Source organism: Penaeus vannamei, chromosome 9 (genome assembly GCF_042767895.1).
Source record: "Penaeus vannamei isolate JL-2024 chromosome 9, ASM4276789v1, whole genome shotgun sequence".
Taxonomy (NCBI): Eukaryota; Metazoa; Arthropoda; class Malacostraca; order Decapoda; family Penaeidae; genus Penaeus; species Penaeus vannamei.
Window position 1 is genome coordinate 7,958,873 of NC_091557.1, and position 17,500 is coordinate 7,976,372.

The 17,500-nt window shown below is 37.0% G+C and overlaps 1 protein-coding gene across 1 annotated transcript in view; it reads left to right on the forward strand.

The window, feature by feature from the left end:
• The window catches only part of LOC113801039 (uncharacterized), a 26,346-nt gene that overhangs the window by 2,693 nt on the left and 6,153 nt on the right, over positions 1-17,500 (forward strand). Inside the window, exons 2-18 of the mRNA XM_070124895.1 lie at positions 389-433; positions 727-1,287; positions 1,640-2,116; positions 2,794-3,264; positions 3,803-4,273; positions 4,815-5,285; positions 5,961-6,431; positions 6,971-7,441; positions 8,112-8,582; positions 9,122-9,592; positions 10,133-10,603; positions 11,274-11,744; positions 12,286-12,756; positions 13,287-13,763; positions 14,434-14,934; positions 15,580-16,050; positions 16,576-17,052. Coding sequence (XP_069980996.1) covers positions 389-433; positions 727-1,287; positions 1,640-2,116; positions 2,794-3,264; positions 3,803-4,273; positions 4,815-5,285; positions 5,961-6,431; positions 6,971-7,441; positions 8,112-8,582; positions 9,122-9,592; positions 10,133-10,603; positions 11,274-11,744; positions 12,286-12,756; positions 13,287-13,763; positions 14,434-14,934; positions 15,580-16,050; positions 16,576-17,052 — 7,719 coding nt within the window. The remainder of the gene's footprint in view (positions 1-388; positions 434-726; positions 1,288-1,639; positions 2,117-2,793; positions 3,265-3,802; positions 4,274-4,814; positions 5,286-5,960; positions 6,432-6,970; positions 7,442-8,111; positions 8,583-9,121; positions 9,593-10,132; positions 10,604-11,273; positions 11,745-12,285; positions 12,757-13,286; positions 13,764-14,433; positions 14,935-15,579; positions 16,051-16,575; positions 17,053-17,500) is intronic.

Below are 17,500 nucleotides of genomic sequence, written 5' to 3' on the forward strand. Positions count from 1 at the left end.
AGCGTCAGAACTGCTCTTGGATGGACCGTCTACCGCAAACAAATAAAATCGTATCTCATGTTACAGAGGGAATCTATAGTCTTTTGTTTTCACTAAGGGGAAAATTCGTACTAGTGTGCTGTGTACTGCCGTGGTAGCGCTTTCATCTATTAAACTTGCTGACCAGCGTTCGATTCTCGCGCACCGCCAGTGAATGGTAACAGCATTCCTTGCACACAGGTGGTAGTTTAGAAACACAATAAACAGACAAGCCACAGTTTGACTGCTGTCACTAGACCCTGTCACAGCAAACCCAATATTATTATCATTACTAAAAATTCTTCGATTCTAAACAGTATCCAAAAGATCCCAAGACCGTTAATTGTCAAAAATGCCTTCATTATTACAGGACCGGCAACAACCCCCACCCCTGTTCCAATCTCTCAAGTGGGAGGTAAGTTTTTCTTCATGATCATGTGGTATGTAACAGTCTTGGCCTTAGTTTAGTGTCATGGGAAAATATGTGCTTCTATTTCTTTATTTTATACTTTGGTATAATAATGATAACCTTACTTTCAATAAATTGTAAGATGCCATATTATCATATGACATCTTACAATTTATTCCCTGTATATTACATCATAATTTACAGGGAATTATTGATTATCAACTCCAATCAAAGCCGAAGTCATGGCTCTACCATAATGATTTTCAAATCACTCAAGCATTTTTTTTTTCGTATAACAGTTCTGGAAAAGCGATGTCGAGATCATTTATTGGATGTCCAGACCTCAATCAACCAAACATTGACTGGAATCGTAGAAGTTATAGGAAATATTATTGGACAGATTCAACTAACAAATCCCGAAATACCCGATGACCTGTCGCAAAACCTTACTAGCTGTTTGGAAGCCGTCGTAGTCCTTTTCAACAGGACCTTAGAGCTTACTGAGAAACTCGAGGAAGTGACGAGCGATTCAGACACAACGGCACTTTGCCCCGTAGAAGAATTCGAGGAACTGCTGGAAGACCTGGGGGCGAAGCTTGCAGAGCTGGAGTCCTACGAGTCCGTGATACGTGAACTACCTCCGGTGGCGAGAAGGAGGAAGAGAGTCGCAGGAATGGATATCCTGCTTCAGCTTCAGGCGTTTCATCGACAGGCAATTGAGATAAGAATAGTCATCATTGTGGTCATTGAAACTGTTGTAGAGAAATTTGCCGAGATAGAAATGGAGGAGAATACAGAAACCTCTGAAATCATGCCTCCTCCTTTGCCAACAACTACTACTACTCATACCACATATGAAGGTAAATGCACATATAATAAACCATGGCATCATTGCAAAACTGAAATATTTTGACTATATTTTGAATAATACAGCAGAATATGAATTATATGCTCACATCTAAGTATGTGAAAAAATATGAGGATGTACAATTTGCCTTCAGATATGTTTTTTCTTATTCTTATTCGTATATAATGTCAAATCAACTGAAAAAGGGAGAGGACATGAAGTGCATATAGTAAATTGTGACGGACACATACACATACGCACACACACACACACATACATACATACACACACATATATATAAGTATATATATTTAGACTTAGATTTATATATATGTATTTATATATATTTTTTTATCATGTTTCAGTCACGGATGATGAATGTCGTGAAGATATCTTCTTAGTATGGGCCTCCATCAACCAGTCCCTGAGTGATGGTGGCGAGCTATTGCTGAAGGCTCGTGAGATTCTGTTGGGATCTAATCTTGAGAGTCTTGGGGAGCTGGAAATGAGGGTTCTTACTGTTGGCGGAGAACTTGAAATCCTTTTCAATGAGACTTTGGAACTGGCCAAACAAGTTGAAATGTTGGTGATGGGTGGGAGTGAGACAGCCCCCTGTCCTGTCCAATACCTGAAAGCGCTGCTACTTGAGCTGGAAACCAAAACTGAAGAATTCCGTGTCATTGTGATTGAGCTGGAGGCGCAGGTTTCAGAAGGTTCATCAGATGAATCTAGTGTGCTGGTGATCTTCATAATGCGAGTTTATATGACCTGTAGGACTGCGCAGGACGAGTCTATCGTAATCTATGAAAGCGTCCTAATAATATTCAGCAGCACAATTTCAGGTGAGACATATAGCTTATCTGGAGATACAAGTATATATTATTGTTCTCTAAACTGAAGATTTACTGTGTATGAAACATATTGACATGAATTCAATGCATACGTATATTTAAGAATGTGTTGTGTATGTGGTATAGTATTGTACGTGTAAAGAATCTGATATAGTTGGCAATTGCAAACGTATATTTTTGCGTGAGTTTAAGCCAGAAAATGTGAATATTTAGGTCAGTGTATATTTTTCGTGTCTGGTTTATGGCGATAAGGAATTAAAACGTCATTTTCTCTTCATATAATTTGGTCAGGTTGCTGAAACATTAATAGAATACTAGAGTGAAAATTGTTCTTATAAACATATATTATGCTCACACACAGATATATATACAAAAACACACGCACAAACAAACATATATGTATTTGAAGATAAGCACAAACACAGTAACGTGTGCACAAAAATGAAAATGAATATAGCCACAATGAGAATGGAAAATAATCGTAACGTTTCGAACTCTTCACGAGTTCCTCTTCAGACCAAACCGAAATGAATCACTTCCATATGTATTTGTATTAATATTCATATATGTGCATGTGTTTGTCAGATGAAGTGAAGGAGAGAACATGAAGTGTATTTGGTAAATTGCGATGGCCTTTGGTATAAACTTTTTTGCTGTTTCCGTTTCAGATGAAAAGTGTCGTGAAGATATCTTCTTAGTATGGGCCTCCATCAACCAGTCCCTGAGTGATGGTGGCGAGTTATTGCTGAAGGCTCGTGAGATTCTGTTGGGATCTAATCTTGAGAGTCTTGGGGAGCTGGAAACGAGCCTTCTTACTGTTGGCGGAGAACTTGAAATCCTTTTCAATGAGACTTTGGAACTGGCCAAACAAGTTGAAATGTTGGTGATGGGTGGGAGTGAGACAGCCCCCTGTCCTGTCCAATACCTGAAAGCGCTGCTACTTGAGCTGGAAACCAAAACTGAAGAATTCCGTGTCATTGTGATTGAGCTGGAGGCGCAGGTTTCAGAAGGTTCATCAGATGAATCTAGTGTGCTGGTGATCTTCATAATGCGAGTTTATATGACCTGTAGGGCTGCGCAGGACGAGTCCATCGTAATCTTTGAAAGCGTCCTAATAATATTCAGCAGCACAATTTCAGGTGAGACATATAGCTTATCTGGAGATAGAAATATATGTTATTGTTTTCTCTAAATAGAAGATTTACTATGAAATATAGGTTGACATGAATTTAACGTTTTTTATACTTCTGAATGTGCTATGTATGTGCTATATTATTGCACTTGCAAAGAATCTTATACAGGTGCTAATTATAAATGTGTATTTTTGAATGAGTTAAATCCAGAAAATGTGAATATTTTGGTCAATGTATATTGTTCGTGTTTGGTTAAATGCGATAAGGAATTAAGAAAACATTTCCTTTTCTATTTTTGATTTACTTATATATTTAGTTAAATGGCCTTTAGGACTGTAGGACACTGAAAATTACAGTATAGAGTATTTATGGGAAAATATACCTATATATATCCTATACACACATAAAGTTACTTATACATATTTTCATATATGTTTGTGTGTGTGCGTGTGTGTCAGATCTACTGAAAGGGAGAGAACATGAAGTGTATTTGGTAAATTACGATGGGCTTTGATATAAACATTTTTTCCTGTTTCCGTTTCAGATGAAAAGTGTCGTGAAGATATCTTCTTAGTATGGGCCTCCATCAATCAGTCCCTGAGTGATGGTGGCGAGTTATTGCTGAAGGCTCGTGAGATTCTGTTGGGATCTAATCTTGAGAGTCTTGGAGAGCTGGAAACGAGCCTTGTTACTGTTGGCGGAGAACTTGAAATCCTTTTCAATGAGACTTTGGAACTGGCCAAAGAAGTTGAAATGTTGGTGATGGGTGGGAGTGAGACAGCCCCCTGTCCTGTCCAATACCTGAAAGCGCTGCTACTTGAGCTGGAAACCAAAACTGAAGAATTCCGTGTCATTGTGATTGAGCTGGAGGCGCAGGTTTCAGAAGGTTCATCAGATGAATCTAGTGTGCTGGTGATCTTCATAATGCGAGTTTATATGACCTGTAGGACTGCGCAGGACGAGTCTACCGTAATCTATGAAAGCGTCCTAATAATATTCAGCAGCACAATTTCAGGTGAGACATATAGCTTATCTGGAGATACAATTATATTTTATTGCTTTCTCTAAATTGAAGATTTACTATGAAATATAGATTGACATGAATTTAACGTTTTTTATACTTCTGAATGTGTTATGCATGTGCTATATTATTGTACTTCTAAAGAATCTTATATAGGTGCTAATTACAAATGTGTATTTTTGAATGAGTTTAAGTCATATAATGTAAATATTTTGCTCAGTATATATTGTTCGTGTTTGGTTAAATGCGATAAGGAATTAAGAAAACATTTCCTTTTCTAGTGTTGATTTACTTATATATTTATTTAAATGGCCTTTAGGACTGTAGGACACTGAAAATTACAGTAAGGAGTATTTAGGGAAAAATGTACTTATATATATCCTATACACACATAAAGTTACTTATACATATTTTCATATATGTTTGTGTGTCTGCGTGTGTGTCAGATCTACTGAAAGGGAGAGAACATGACGTGTATTTGGTAAATTACGATGGGCTTTGATATAAACATTTTTTTTTCCTGTTTCCGTTTCAGATGAAAAGTGTCGTGAAGATATCTTCTTAGTATGGGCCTCCATCAACCAGTCCCTGAGTGATGGTGGCGAGTTATTGCTGAAGGCTCGTGAGATTCTGTTGGGATCTAATCTTGAGAGTCTTGGGGAGCTGGAAACGAGCCTTCTTACTGTTGGCGGAGAACTTGAAATCCTTTTCAATGAGACTTTGGAACTGGCCAAAGAAGTTGAAATGTTGGTGATGGGTGGGAGTGAGACAGCCCCCTGTCCTGTCCAATACCTGAAAGCGCTGCTACTTGAGCTGGAAACCAAAACTGAAGAATTCCGTGTCCTTGTGATTGAGCTGGAGGCGCAGGTTTCAGAAGGTTCATCAGATGAATCTAGTGTGCTGGTGATCTTCATAATGCGAGTTTATGTGACCTGTAGGACTGCGCAGGACGAGTCTATCGTAATCTATGAAAGCGTCCTAATAATATTCAGCAGCACAATTTCAGGTGAGACATATAGCTTATCTGGAGATACAAGTACATATTATTGTTTTCTCTAAACAGAAGATTTTCTATGAAACATAGATGGACATGAATTAAATCCATACTTATGTATATAAATGTGTTGTGTATGTGGTATATTATTGTAAGTGTAAAGAATCTGATATAGTTACCAATTGCAAATGTATATTTTTGCGTGAGTTAAAGCAAAAAAATGTGAATATTTTGCTCAATGTATATTGTTCGGTTTTGGTTAAATACGATAAGGAATTGAGAATACGTCATTTTCTCTTCATATAGTTTTCATCTAGTTACTAATTTTTTTTTTATAATTTAATTAATATAATCAGATTTAAGGGAGAATTGTTCTTATAAACATATACAATGCTCACATATACACACACGAACATATATGTATTTGAACACAAGCACACAGTAACGTGTGCACAAAAATGAAAATGAATATAGCCACAATGAGAATGGAAAATAATCGTAACGTTTCGAACTCTTCACGAGTTCCTCTTCAGACCAAACCGAAATGAATCACTTTCTTATATGTATTTGTATGAATATTCATATATGTGCATGTGTGTGTCAGATGAAGTGAAGGAGAGAACATGATGTGTATTTGGTAAATTGCGATGGCCTTTGGTATAAACTTTTTTGCTGTTTCCGTTTCAGATGAAAAGTGTCGTGAAGATATCTTCTTAGTATGGGCCTCCATCAACCAGTCCCTGAGTGATGGTGGCGAGTTATTGCTGAAGGCTCGTGAGATTCTGTTGGGATCTAATCTTGAGAGTCTTGGGGAGCTGGAAACGAGCCTTCTTACTGTTGGCGGAGAACTTGAAATCCTTTTCAATGAGACTTTGGAACTGGCCAAACAAGTTGAAATGTTGGTGATGGGTGGGAGTGAGACAGCCCCCTGTCCTGTCCAATACCTGAAAGCGCTGCTACTTGAGCTGGAAACCAAAACTGAAGAATTCCGTGTCATTGTGATTGAGCTGGAGGCGCAGGTTTCAGAAGGTTCATCAGATGAATCTAGTGTGCTGGTGATCTTCATAATGCGAGTTTATATGACCTGTAGGACTGCGCAGGACGAGTCTATCGTAATCTATGAAAGCGTCCTAATAATATTCAGGAGCACAATTTCAGGTGAGACATATAGCTTATCTGGAGATACAAGTATATTTTATCGCTTTCTCTAAATTGAAGATTTACTATGAAATATAGATTGACATGAATTTAACGTTTTTTATACTTCTGAATGTGTTATGTATGTGCTATATTATTGTACTTCTAAAGAATCTTATATAGGTGCTAATTACAAATGTGTATTTTTGAATGAGTTTAAGTGATATAATGTAAATATTTTGCTCAGTATATATTGTTCGTGTTTGGTTAAATGCGATAAGGAATTAAGAAAACATTTCCTTTGCTATTTTTGATTTACTTATATATTTATTTAAATGGCCTTTAGGACTGTAGGACACTGAAAATTACAGTATAGAGTATTTATGGAAAAATGTTCTTATATATATCCTATGCACACATAAAGTTACTTATACATATTTTCATATATGTTTGTGTGTGTGCGTGTGTGTCAGATCTACTGAAAGGGAGAGAACATGACGTGTATTTGGTAAATTACGATGGGCTTTGATATAAACATTTTTTTCCTGTTTCCGTTTCAGATGAAAAGTGTCGTGAAGATATCTTCTTAGTATGGGCCTCCATCAACCAGTCCCTGAGTGATGGTGGCGAGTTATTGCTGAAGGCTCGTGAGATTCTGTTGGGATCTAATCTTGAGAGTCTTGGGGAGCTGGAAACGAGCCTTCTTACTGTTGGCGGAGAACTTGAAATCCTTTTCAATGAGACTTTGGAACTGGCCAAAGAAGTTGAAATGTTGGTGATGGGTGGGAGTGAGACAGCCCCCTGTCCTGTCCAATACCTGAAAGCGCTGCTACTTGAGCTGGAAACCAAAACTGAAGAATTCCGTGTCATTGTGATTGAGCTGGAGGCGCAGGTTTCAGAAGGTTCATCAGATGAATCTAGTGTGCTGGTGATCTTCATAATGCGAGTTTATGTGACCTGTAGGACTGCGCAGGACGAGTCTATCGTAATCTATGAAAGCGTCCTAATAATATTCAGCAGCACAATTTCAGGTGAGACATATAGCTTATCTGGAGATACAAGTACATATTATTGTTTTCTCTAAACAGAAGATTTTCTATGAAATATAGATGGACATGAATTAAATGCATACTTATGTATATAAATGTGTTGTGTATGTGGTATTTTATTGTACGTGTAAAGAATCTGATATGTTTGCCAATTGCAAATATGTATTTTTGCATGAGTTAAATCCAGAAAATGTGAATATTTTTCTCAATGTCTATTGTTCGTGTTTGGTTAAATACGAAAAGGAATTGAGAATACGTCATTTTCTCTTCCTATAATTTTGATCTAGTTACTGAAATTTCAATATGATTAAATTTAAGTGAGAATTGTTCTTATAAACATACAATGCTCACGCATATAAATACGCGAACACACACAAACGTATATGTATTTGAACACAAGCACAAAGTAACGTGTACACAAAAATGAAAATGAATATAACCACAATGAGAATCGAAAATAATCGTAAAGTTTCGAACACTTCACGAGTTCCTCTTCAGACCAAACCGAAATGAATCACTTTCTTATATGTACTTGTATAAATATTCATATATGTGCATGTGTTTGTCAGATGAAGTGAAGGAGAGAACATGAAGTGTATTTGGTAAATTGCGATGGGCTTTGGTATAAACTTATTTCTTATTTCCGTTTCAGATGAAAAGTGTCGTGAAGATATCTTCTTAGTATGGGCCTCCATCAACCAGTCCCTGAGTGATGGTGGCGAGTTATTGCTGAAGGCTCGTGAGATTCTGTTGGGATCTAATCTTGAGAGTCTTGGGGAGCTGGAAACGAGCCTTCTTACTGTTGGCGGAGAACTTGAAATCCTTTTCAATGAGACTTTGGAACTGGCCAAAGAAGTTGAAATGTTGGTGATGGGTGGGAGTGAGACAGCCCCCTGTCCTGTCCAATACCTGAAAGCGCTGCTACTTGAGCTGGAAACCAAAACTGAAGAATTCCGTGTCATTGTGATTGAGCTGGAGGCGCAGGTTTCAGAAGGTTCATCAGATGAATCTAGTGTGCTGGTGATCTTCATAATGCGAGTTTATGTGACCTGTAGGACTGCGCAGGACGAGTCTATCGTAATCTATGACAGCGTCCTAATAATATTCAGCAGCACAATTTCAGGTGAGACATATAGCTTATCTGGAGATACAAGTATATTTTATCGCTTTCTCTAAATAGAAGATTTACTATGAAATATAGATTGACATGAATTTAATGTTTTTTATACTTCTGAATGTGTTATGTATGTGCTATATTATTGTACTTCTAAAGAATCTTATATAGGTGCTAATTACAAATGTGTATTTTTGAATGAGTTTAAGTCATATAATGTAAATATTTTGCTCAGTATATATTGTTCGTGTTTGGTTAAATGCGATAAGGAATTAAGAAAACATTTCCTTTTCTAGTATTGATTTACTTATATATTTATTTAAATTGCCTTTAGGACTGTAGGACACTGAAAATTACAGTATAGAGTATTTATGGAAAAATGTACCTATATATATCCTATACACACATAAAGTTACTTATACATATTTTCATATATGTTTGTGTGTGTGCGTGTGTGTCAGATCTACTGAAAGGGAGAGAACATGACGTGTATTTGGTAAATTACGATGGGCTTTGATATAAACATTTTTTTCCTGTTTCCGTTTCAGATGAAAAGTGTCGTGAAGATATCTTCTTAGTATGGGCCTCCATCAACCAGTCCCTGAGTGATGGTGGCGAGTTATTGCTGAAGGCTCGTGAGATTCTGTTGGGATCTAATCTTGAGAGTCTTGGGGAGCTGGAAACGAGCCTTCTTACTGTTGGCGGAGAACTTGAAATCCTTTTCAATGAGACTTTGGAACTGGCCAAACAAGTTGAAATGTTGGTGATGGGTGGGAGTGAGACAGCCCCCTGTCCTGTCCAATACCTGAAAGCGCTGCTACTTGAGCTGGAAACCAAAACTGAAGAATTCCGTGTCCTTGTGATTGAGCTGGAGGCGCAGGTTTCAGAAGGTTCATCAGATGAATCTAGTGTGCTGGTGATCTTCATAATGCGAGTTTATATGACCTGTAGGACTGCGCAGGACGAGTCTATCGTAATCTATGAAAGCGTCCTAATAATATTCAGCAGCACAATTTCAGGTGAGACATATAGCTTATCTGGAGATACAAGTATATTTTATCGCTTTCTCTAAATTGAAGATTTACTATGAAATATAGATTGACATGAATTTAACGTTTTTTATACTTCTGAATGTGTTATGTATGTGCTATATTATTGTACTTCTAAAGAATCTTATATAGGTGCTAATTACAAATGTGTATTTTTGAATGAGTTTAATTCATATAATGTAAATATTTTGCTCAGTATATATTGTTCGTGTTTGGTTAAATGCGATAAGGAATTAAGAAAACATTTCCTTTTCTATTTTTGATTTACTTTTGTATTTATTTAAATGGCCTTTAGGACTGTAGGACACTGAAAATTACAGTATAGAGTATTTATGGAAAAATGTACCTATATATATCCTATACACACATAAAGTTACTTATACATATTTTCATATATGTTTGTGTGTGTGCGTGTGTGTCAGATCTACTGAAAGGGAGAGAACATGACGTGTATTTGGTAAATTACGATGGGCTTTGATATAAACATTTTTTTTCCTGTTTCCGTTTCAGATGAAAAGTGTCGTGAAGATATCTTCTTAGTATGGGCCTCCATCAACCAGTCCCTGAGTGATGGTGGCGAGTTATTGCTGAAGGCTCGTGAGATTCTGTTGGGATCTAATCTTGAGAGTCTTGGGGAGCTGGAAACGAGCCTTCTTACTGTTGGCGGAGAACTTGAAATCCTTTTCAATGAGACTTTGGAACTGGCCAAAGAAGTTGAAATGTTGGTGATGGGTGGGAGTGAGACAGCCCCCTGTCCTGTCCAATACCTGAAAGCGCTGCTACTTGAGCTGGAAACCAAAACTGAAGAATTCCGTGTCCTTGTGATTGAGCTGGAGGCGCAGGTTTCAGAAGGTTCATCAGATGAATCTAGTGTGCTGGTGATCTTCATAATGCGAGTTTATATGACCTGTAGGACTGCGCAGGACGAGTCTATCGTAATCTATGAAAGCGTCCTAATAATATTCAGCAGCACAATTTCAGGTGAGACATATAGCTTATCTGGAGATACAAGTACATATTATTGTTTTCTCTAAACAGAAGATTTACTATGAAACATAGATGGACATGAATTAAATGCATACTTATGTATATAAATGTGTTGTGTATGTGGTATTTTATTGTACGTGTAAAGAATCTGATATGTTTGCCAATTGCAAATATGTATTTTTGCGTGAGTTAAATCCAGAAAATGTGAATATTCTTCTCAATGTCTATTGTTCGTGTTTGGTTAAATACGAAAAGGAATTGAGAATACGTCATTTTCTCTTCATATAATTTTGATCTAGTTACTGAAATTTCAATATGATTAAATTTAAGTGAGAATTGTTCCTATAAACATACAATGCTCACGCATATAAATACGCGAACACACACAAACGTATATGTATTTGAACACAAGCACAAAGTAACGTGTACACAAAAATGAAAATGAATATAACCACAATGAGAATCGAAAATAATCGTAACGTTTCGAACACTTCACGAGTTCCTCTTCAGACCAAACCGAAATGAATCACTTTCTTATATGTACTTGTATAAATATTCATATATGTGCATGTGTTTGTCAGATGAAGTGAAGGAGAGAACATGAAGTGTATTTGGTAAATTGCGATGGCCTTTGGTATAAACTTATTTCTTATTTCCGTTTCAGATGAAAAGTGTCGTGAAGATATCTTCTTAGTATGGGCCTCCATCAACCAGTCCCTGAGTGATGGTGGCGAGTTATTGCTGAAGGCTCGTGAGATTCTGTTGGGATCTAATCTTGAGAGTCTTGGGGAGCTGGAAACGAGCCTTCTTACTGTTGGCGGAGAACTTGAAATCCTTTTCAATGAGACTTTGGAACTGGCCAAAGAAGTTGAAATGTTGGTGATGGGTGGGAGTGAGACAGCCCCCTGTCCTGTCCAATACCTGAAAGCGCTGCTACTTGAGCTGGAAACCAAAACTGAAGAATTCCGTGTCATTGTGATTGAGCTGGAGGCGCAGGTTTCAGAAGGTTCATCAGATGAATCGAGTGTGCTGGTGATCTTCATAATGCGAGTTTATGTGACCTGTAGGACTGCGCAGGACGAGTCTATCGTAATCTATGAAAGCGTCCTAATAATATTCAGCAGCACAATTTCAGGTGAGACATATAGCTTATCTGGAGATACAAGTATATTTTATCGCTTTCTCGAAAATGAAGATTTACTATGAAATATAGATTGACATGAATTTAACGTTTTTTATACTTCTGAATGTGTTATGTATGTGCTATATTATTGTACTTCTAAAGAATCTTATATAGGTGCTAATTACAAATGTGTATTTTTGAATGAGTTTAATTCATATAATGTAAATATTTTGCTCAGTATATATTGTTCGTGTTTGGTTAAATGCGATAAGGAATTAAGAAAACATTTCCTTTGCTATTTTTGATTTACTTATATATTTATTTAAATGGCCTTTAGGACTGTAGGACACTGAAAATTACAGTTTAGAGTATTTATGGAAAAATGTACCTATATATATCCTATACACATATAAAGTTACTTATACATATTTTCATATATGTTTGTGTGTGTGCGTGTGTGTCAGATCTACTGAAAGGGAGAGAACATGACGTGTATTTGGTAAATTACGATGGGCTTTGATATAAACATTTTTTTTTCCTGTTTCCGTTTCAGATGAAAAGTGTCGTGAAGATATCTTCTTAGTATGGGCCTCCATCAACCAGTCCCTGAGTGATGGTGGCGAGTTATTGCTGAAGGCTCGTGAGATTCTGTTGGGATCTAATCTTGAGAGTCTTGGGGAGCTGGAAACGAGCCTTCTTACTGTTGGCGGAGAACTTGAAATCCTTTTCAATGAGACTTTGGAACTGGCCAAACAAGTTGAAATGTTGGTGATGGGTGGGAGTGAGACAGCCCCCTGTCCTGTCCAATACCTGAAAGCGCTGCTACTTGAGCTGGAAACCAAAACTGAAGAATTCCGTGTCATTGTGATTGAGCTGGAGGCGCAGGTTTCAGAAGGTTCATCAGATGAATCTAGTGTGCTGGTGATCTTCATAATGCGAGTTTATGTGACCTGTAGGACTGCGCAGGACGAGTCTATCGTAATCTATGAAAGCGTCCTAATAATATTCAGCAGCACAATTTCAGGTGAGACATATAGCTTATCTGGAGATACAAGTATATTTTATCGCTTTCTCTAAATTTGAAGATTTACTATGAAATATAGATTGACATGAATTTAATGTTTTTTTATACTTCTGAATGTGTTATGTATGTGCTATATTATTGTACTTCTAAAGAATCTTATATAGGTGCTAATTACAAATGTTTATTTTTGAATGAGTTTAAGTGATATAATGTAAATATTTTGCTCAGTATATATTGGTGTTTGGTTAAATGCGATAAGGAATTAAGAAAACATTTCCTTTTCTAGTATTGATTTACTTATATATTTATTTAAATGGCATTTAGGACTGTAGGACACTGAAAATTACAGTAAAGAGTATTTAGGGAAAAATGTACTTGTATATATCCTATGCACACATAAAGTTACTTATACATATTTCCATATAGGTTTGTGTGTGTGCGTGAGTGTCAGATCTACTGAAAGGGAGAGAACATGACGTGTATTTGGTAAATTGCAGTGACCTTTGATATAACATTTTATCCTGTTTCAGTTGCAGATGAAAAGTGTCGTGAAGACATCTTCTTAGTATGGGCCTCCATCAACCAGTCCCTGAGTGATGGTGGCGAGTTATTGCTGAAGGCTCGTGAGATTCTGTTGGGATCTAATCTTGAGAGTCTTGGGGAGCTGGAAACGAGCCTTCTTACTGTTGGCGGAGAACTTGAAATCCTTTTCAATGAGACTTTGGAACTGGCCAAAGAAGTTGAAATGTTGGTGATGGGTGGGAGTGAGACAGCCCCCTGTCCTGTCCAATACCTGAAAGCGCTGCTACTTGAGCTGGAAACCAAAACTGAAGAATTCCGTGTCATTGTGATTGAGCTGGAGGCGCAGGTTTCAGAAGGTTCATCAGATGAATCTAGTGTGCTGGTGATCTTCATAATGCGAGTTTATGTGACCTGTAGGACTGCGCAGGACGAGTCTATCGTAATCTATGAAAGCGTCCTAATAATATTCAGCAGCACAATTTCAGGTGAGACATATAGCTTATCTGGAGATACAAGTACATATTATTGTTTTCTCTAAACAGAAGATTTTCTATGAAATATAGATGGACATGAATTAAATGCATACTTATGTATATAAATGTGTTGTGTATGTGGTATTTTATTGTACGTGTAAAGAATCTGATATGTTTGCCAATTGCAAATATGTATTTTTGCATGAGTTAAATCCAGAAAATGTGAATATTTTTCTCAATGTCTATTGTTCGTGTTTGGTTAAATACGAAAAGGAATTGAGAATACGTCATTTAATCTTCCTATAATTTTGATCTAGTTACTGAAATTTCAATATGATTAAATTTAAGTGAGAATTGTTCTTATAAACATACAATGCTCACGCATATAAATACGCGAACACACACAAACGTATATGTATTTGAACACAAGCACAAAGTAACGTGTACACAAAAATGAAAATGAATATAACCACAATGAGAATCGAAAATAATCGTAAAGTTTCGAACACTTCACGAGTTCCTCTTCAGACCAAACCGAAATGAATCACTTTCTTATATGTACTTGTATAAATATTCATATATGTGCATGTGTTTGTCAGATGAAGTGAAGGAGAGAACATGAAGTGTATTTGGTAAATTGCGATGGGCTTTGGTATAAACTTATTTCTTATTTCCGTTTCAGATGAAAAGTGTCGTGAAGATATCTTCTTAGTATGGGCCTCCATCAACCAGTCCCTGAGTGATGGTGGCGAGTTATTGCTGAAGGCTCGTGAGATTCTGTTGGGATCTAATCTTGAGAGTCTTGGGGAGCTGGAAACGAGCCTTCTTACTGTTGGCGGAGAACTTGAAATCCTTTTCAATGAGACTTTGGAACTGGCCAAACAAGTTGAAATGTTGGTGATGGGTGGGAGTGAGACAGCCCCCTGTCCTGTCCAATACCTGAAAGCGCTGCTACTTGAGCTGGAAACCAAAACTGAAGAATTCCGTGTCATTGTGATTGAGCTGGAGGCGCAGGTTTCAGAAGGTTCATCAGATGAATCTAGTGTGCTGGTGATCTTCATAATGCGAGTTTATGTGACCTGTAGGACTGCGCAGGACGAGTCTATCGTAATCTATGAAAGCGTCCTAATAATATTCAGCAGCACAATTTCAGGTGAGACATATAGCTTATCTGGAGATACAAGTACATATTATTGTTCTCTAAACTGAAGATTTACTGTGTATGAAACATATTGACATGAATTCAATGCATACGTATATTTAAGAATGTGTTGTGTATGTGGTATAGTATTGTACGTGTAAAGAATCTGATATAGTTGGCAATTGCAAACGTATATTTTTGCGTGAGTTTAAGCCAGAAAATGTGAATATTTAGGTCAGTGTATATTTTTCGTGTCTGGTTTATGGCGATAAGGAATTAAAACGTCATTTTCTCTTCATATAATTTGGTCAAGTTGCTGAAACATTAATAGAACACTAGAGTGAAAATTGTTCTTATAAACATATATTATGCTCACACACAGATATATATACACAAACACACGCACAAACAAACATATGTATTTGAAGATAAGCACAAACACAGTAACGTGTACACAAAAATGAAAATGAGAATAGCCACAATGAGAATTGAAAATAATCGTAACGTTTCGAACTCTTCACGAATTCCTCTTCAGACCAAACCGAAATGAATCACTTCCATATGTATTTGTATTAATATTCATATATGTGCATGTGTGTGTCAGATGAAGTGAAGGAGAGGATATGAAGTGTATTTGGTAAATTGCGATGGCCTTTGGTATAAACTTTTTTCCTGTTTCCGCTTCAGATGAAAAGTGTCGTGAAGATATCTTCTTGGTATGGGCCTCCATCAACCAGTCCCTGAGTGATGGTGGCGAGTTATTGCTGAAGGCTCGTGAGATTCTGTTGGGATCTAATCTTGAGAGTCTTGGGGAGCTGGAAACGAGCCTTCTTACTGTTGGCGGAGAACTTGAAATCCTTTTCAATGAGACTTTGGAACTGGCCAAAGAAGTTGAAATGTTGGTGATGGGTGGGAGTGAGACAGCCCCCTGTCCTGTCCAATACCTGAAAGCGCTGCTACTTGAGCTGGAAACCAAAACTGAAGAATTCCGTGTCATTGTGATTGAGCTGGAGGCGCAGGTTTCAGAAGGTTCATCAGATGAATCTAGTGTGCTGGTGATCTTCATAATGCGAGTTTATGTGACCTGTAGGACTGCGCAGGACGAGTCCATCGTAATCTTTGAAAGCGTCCTAATAATATTCAGCAGCACAATTTCAGGTGAGACATATAGCTTATCTGGAGATAGAAATATATGTTATTGTTTTCTCTAAATAGAAGATTTACTATGAAATATAGGTTGACATGAATTTAACGTTTTTTATACTTCTGAATGTGTTATGTATGTGCTATATTATTGTACTTGCAAAGAATCTTATTCAGGTGCTAATTATAAATGTGTATTTTTGAATGAGTTAAATCCAGAAAATGTGAATATTTTGGTCAATGTATATTGTTCGTGTTTGGTTAAATGCGATAAGGAATTAAGAAAACATTTCCTTTTCTATTTTTGATTTACTTATATATTTAGTTAAATGGCCTTTAGGACTGTAGGACACTGAAAATTACAGTATAGAGTATTTATGGGAAAATGTACCTATATATATCCTATACACACATAAAGTTACTTATACATATTTTCATATATGTTTGTGTGTGTGCGTGTGTGTCAGATCGATAGAGAGAGAACATGGTGTATTTGGTAAATTGCAGTGACCTTTGATATAACATTTTATCCTGTTTCAGTTGCAGATGAAAAGTGTCGTGAAGACATCTTCTTAGTATGGGCCTCCATCAACCAGTCCCTGAGTGATGGTGGCGAGTTATTGCTGAAGGCTCGTGAGATTCTGTTGGGATCTAATCTTGAGAGTCTTGGGGAGCTGGAAACGAGCCTTCTTACTGTTGGCGGAGAACTTGAAATCCTTTTCAATGAGACTTTGGAACTGGCCAAACAAGTTGAAATGTTGGTGATGGGTGGGAGTGAGACAGCCCCCTGTCCTGTCCAATACCTGAAAGCGCTGCTACTTGAGCTGGAAACCAAAACTGAAGAATTCCGTGTCATTGTGATTGAGCTGGAGGCGCAGGTTTCAGAAGGTTCATCAGATGAATCTAGTGTGCTGGTGATCTTCATAATGCGAGTTTATATGACCTGTAGGACTGCGCAGGACGAGTCTATCGTAATCTATGAAAGCGTCCTAATAATATTCAGCAGCACAATTTCAGGTGAGACATATAGCTTATCTGGAGATACAAGTATATATTATTGTTTTCTCTAAACTGAAGATTTACTATGAAACATAGATGGACATGAATTGAATGCATACTCATATTTATGAATGTGTTATGTATGTGCTATATCATTCTACTAGTAAAGAATCTGATATGTTTGCCAATTGCAAATGTATATTTTTGAGTGAGTTAAAGCCAGAAATTGTGAAATTTTTGCTCAATGTCTATTGTTCGTGTTTGGTTAAATACGATAAGGAATTAAGAAAAAATATTTCCATTTCTAAGATTGATTTACTTATATACCTATTTGTAAGACCTGTAAGACTTATATACATATACTATACACATATACACAAAGACACACATATATAAGTATTTATATATATTTTTTTCATATATGTGCGTTTATGTGGGTGTGTCAGATCAACTGAAGGAGAGAACA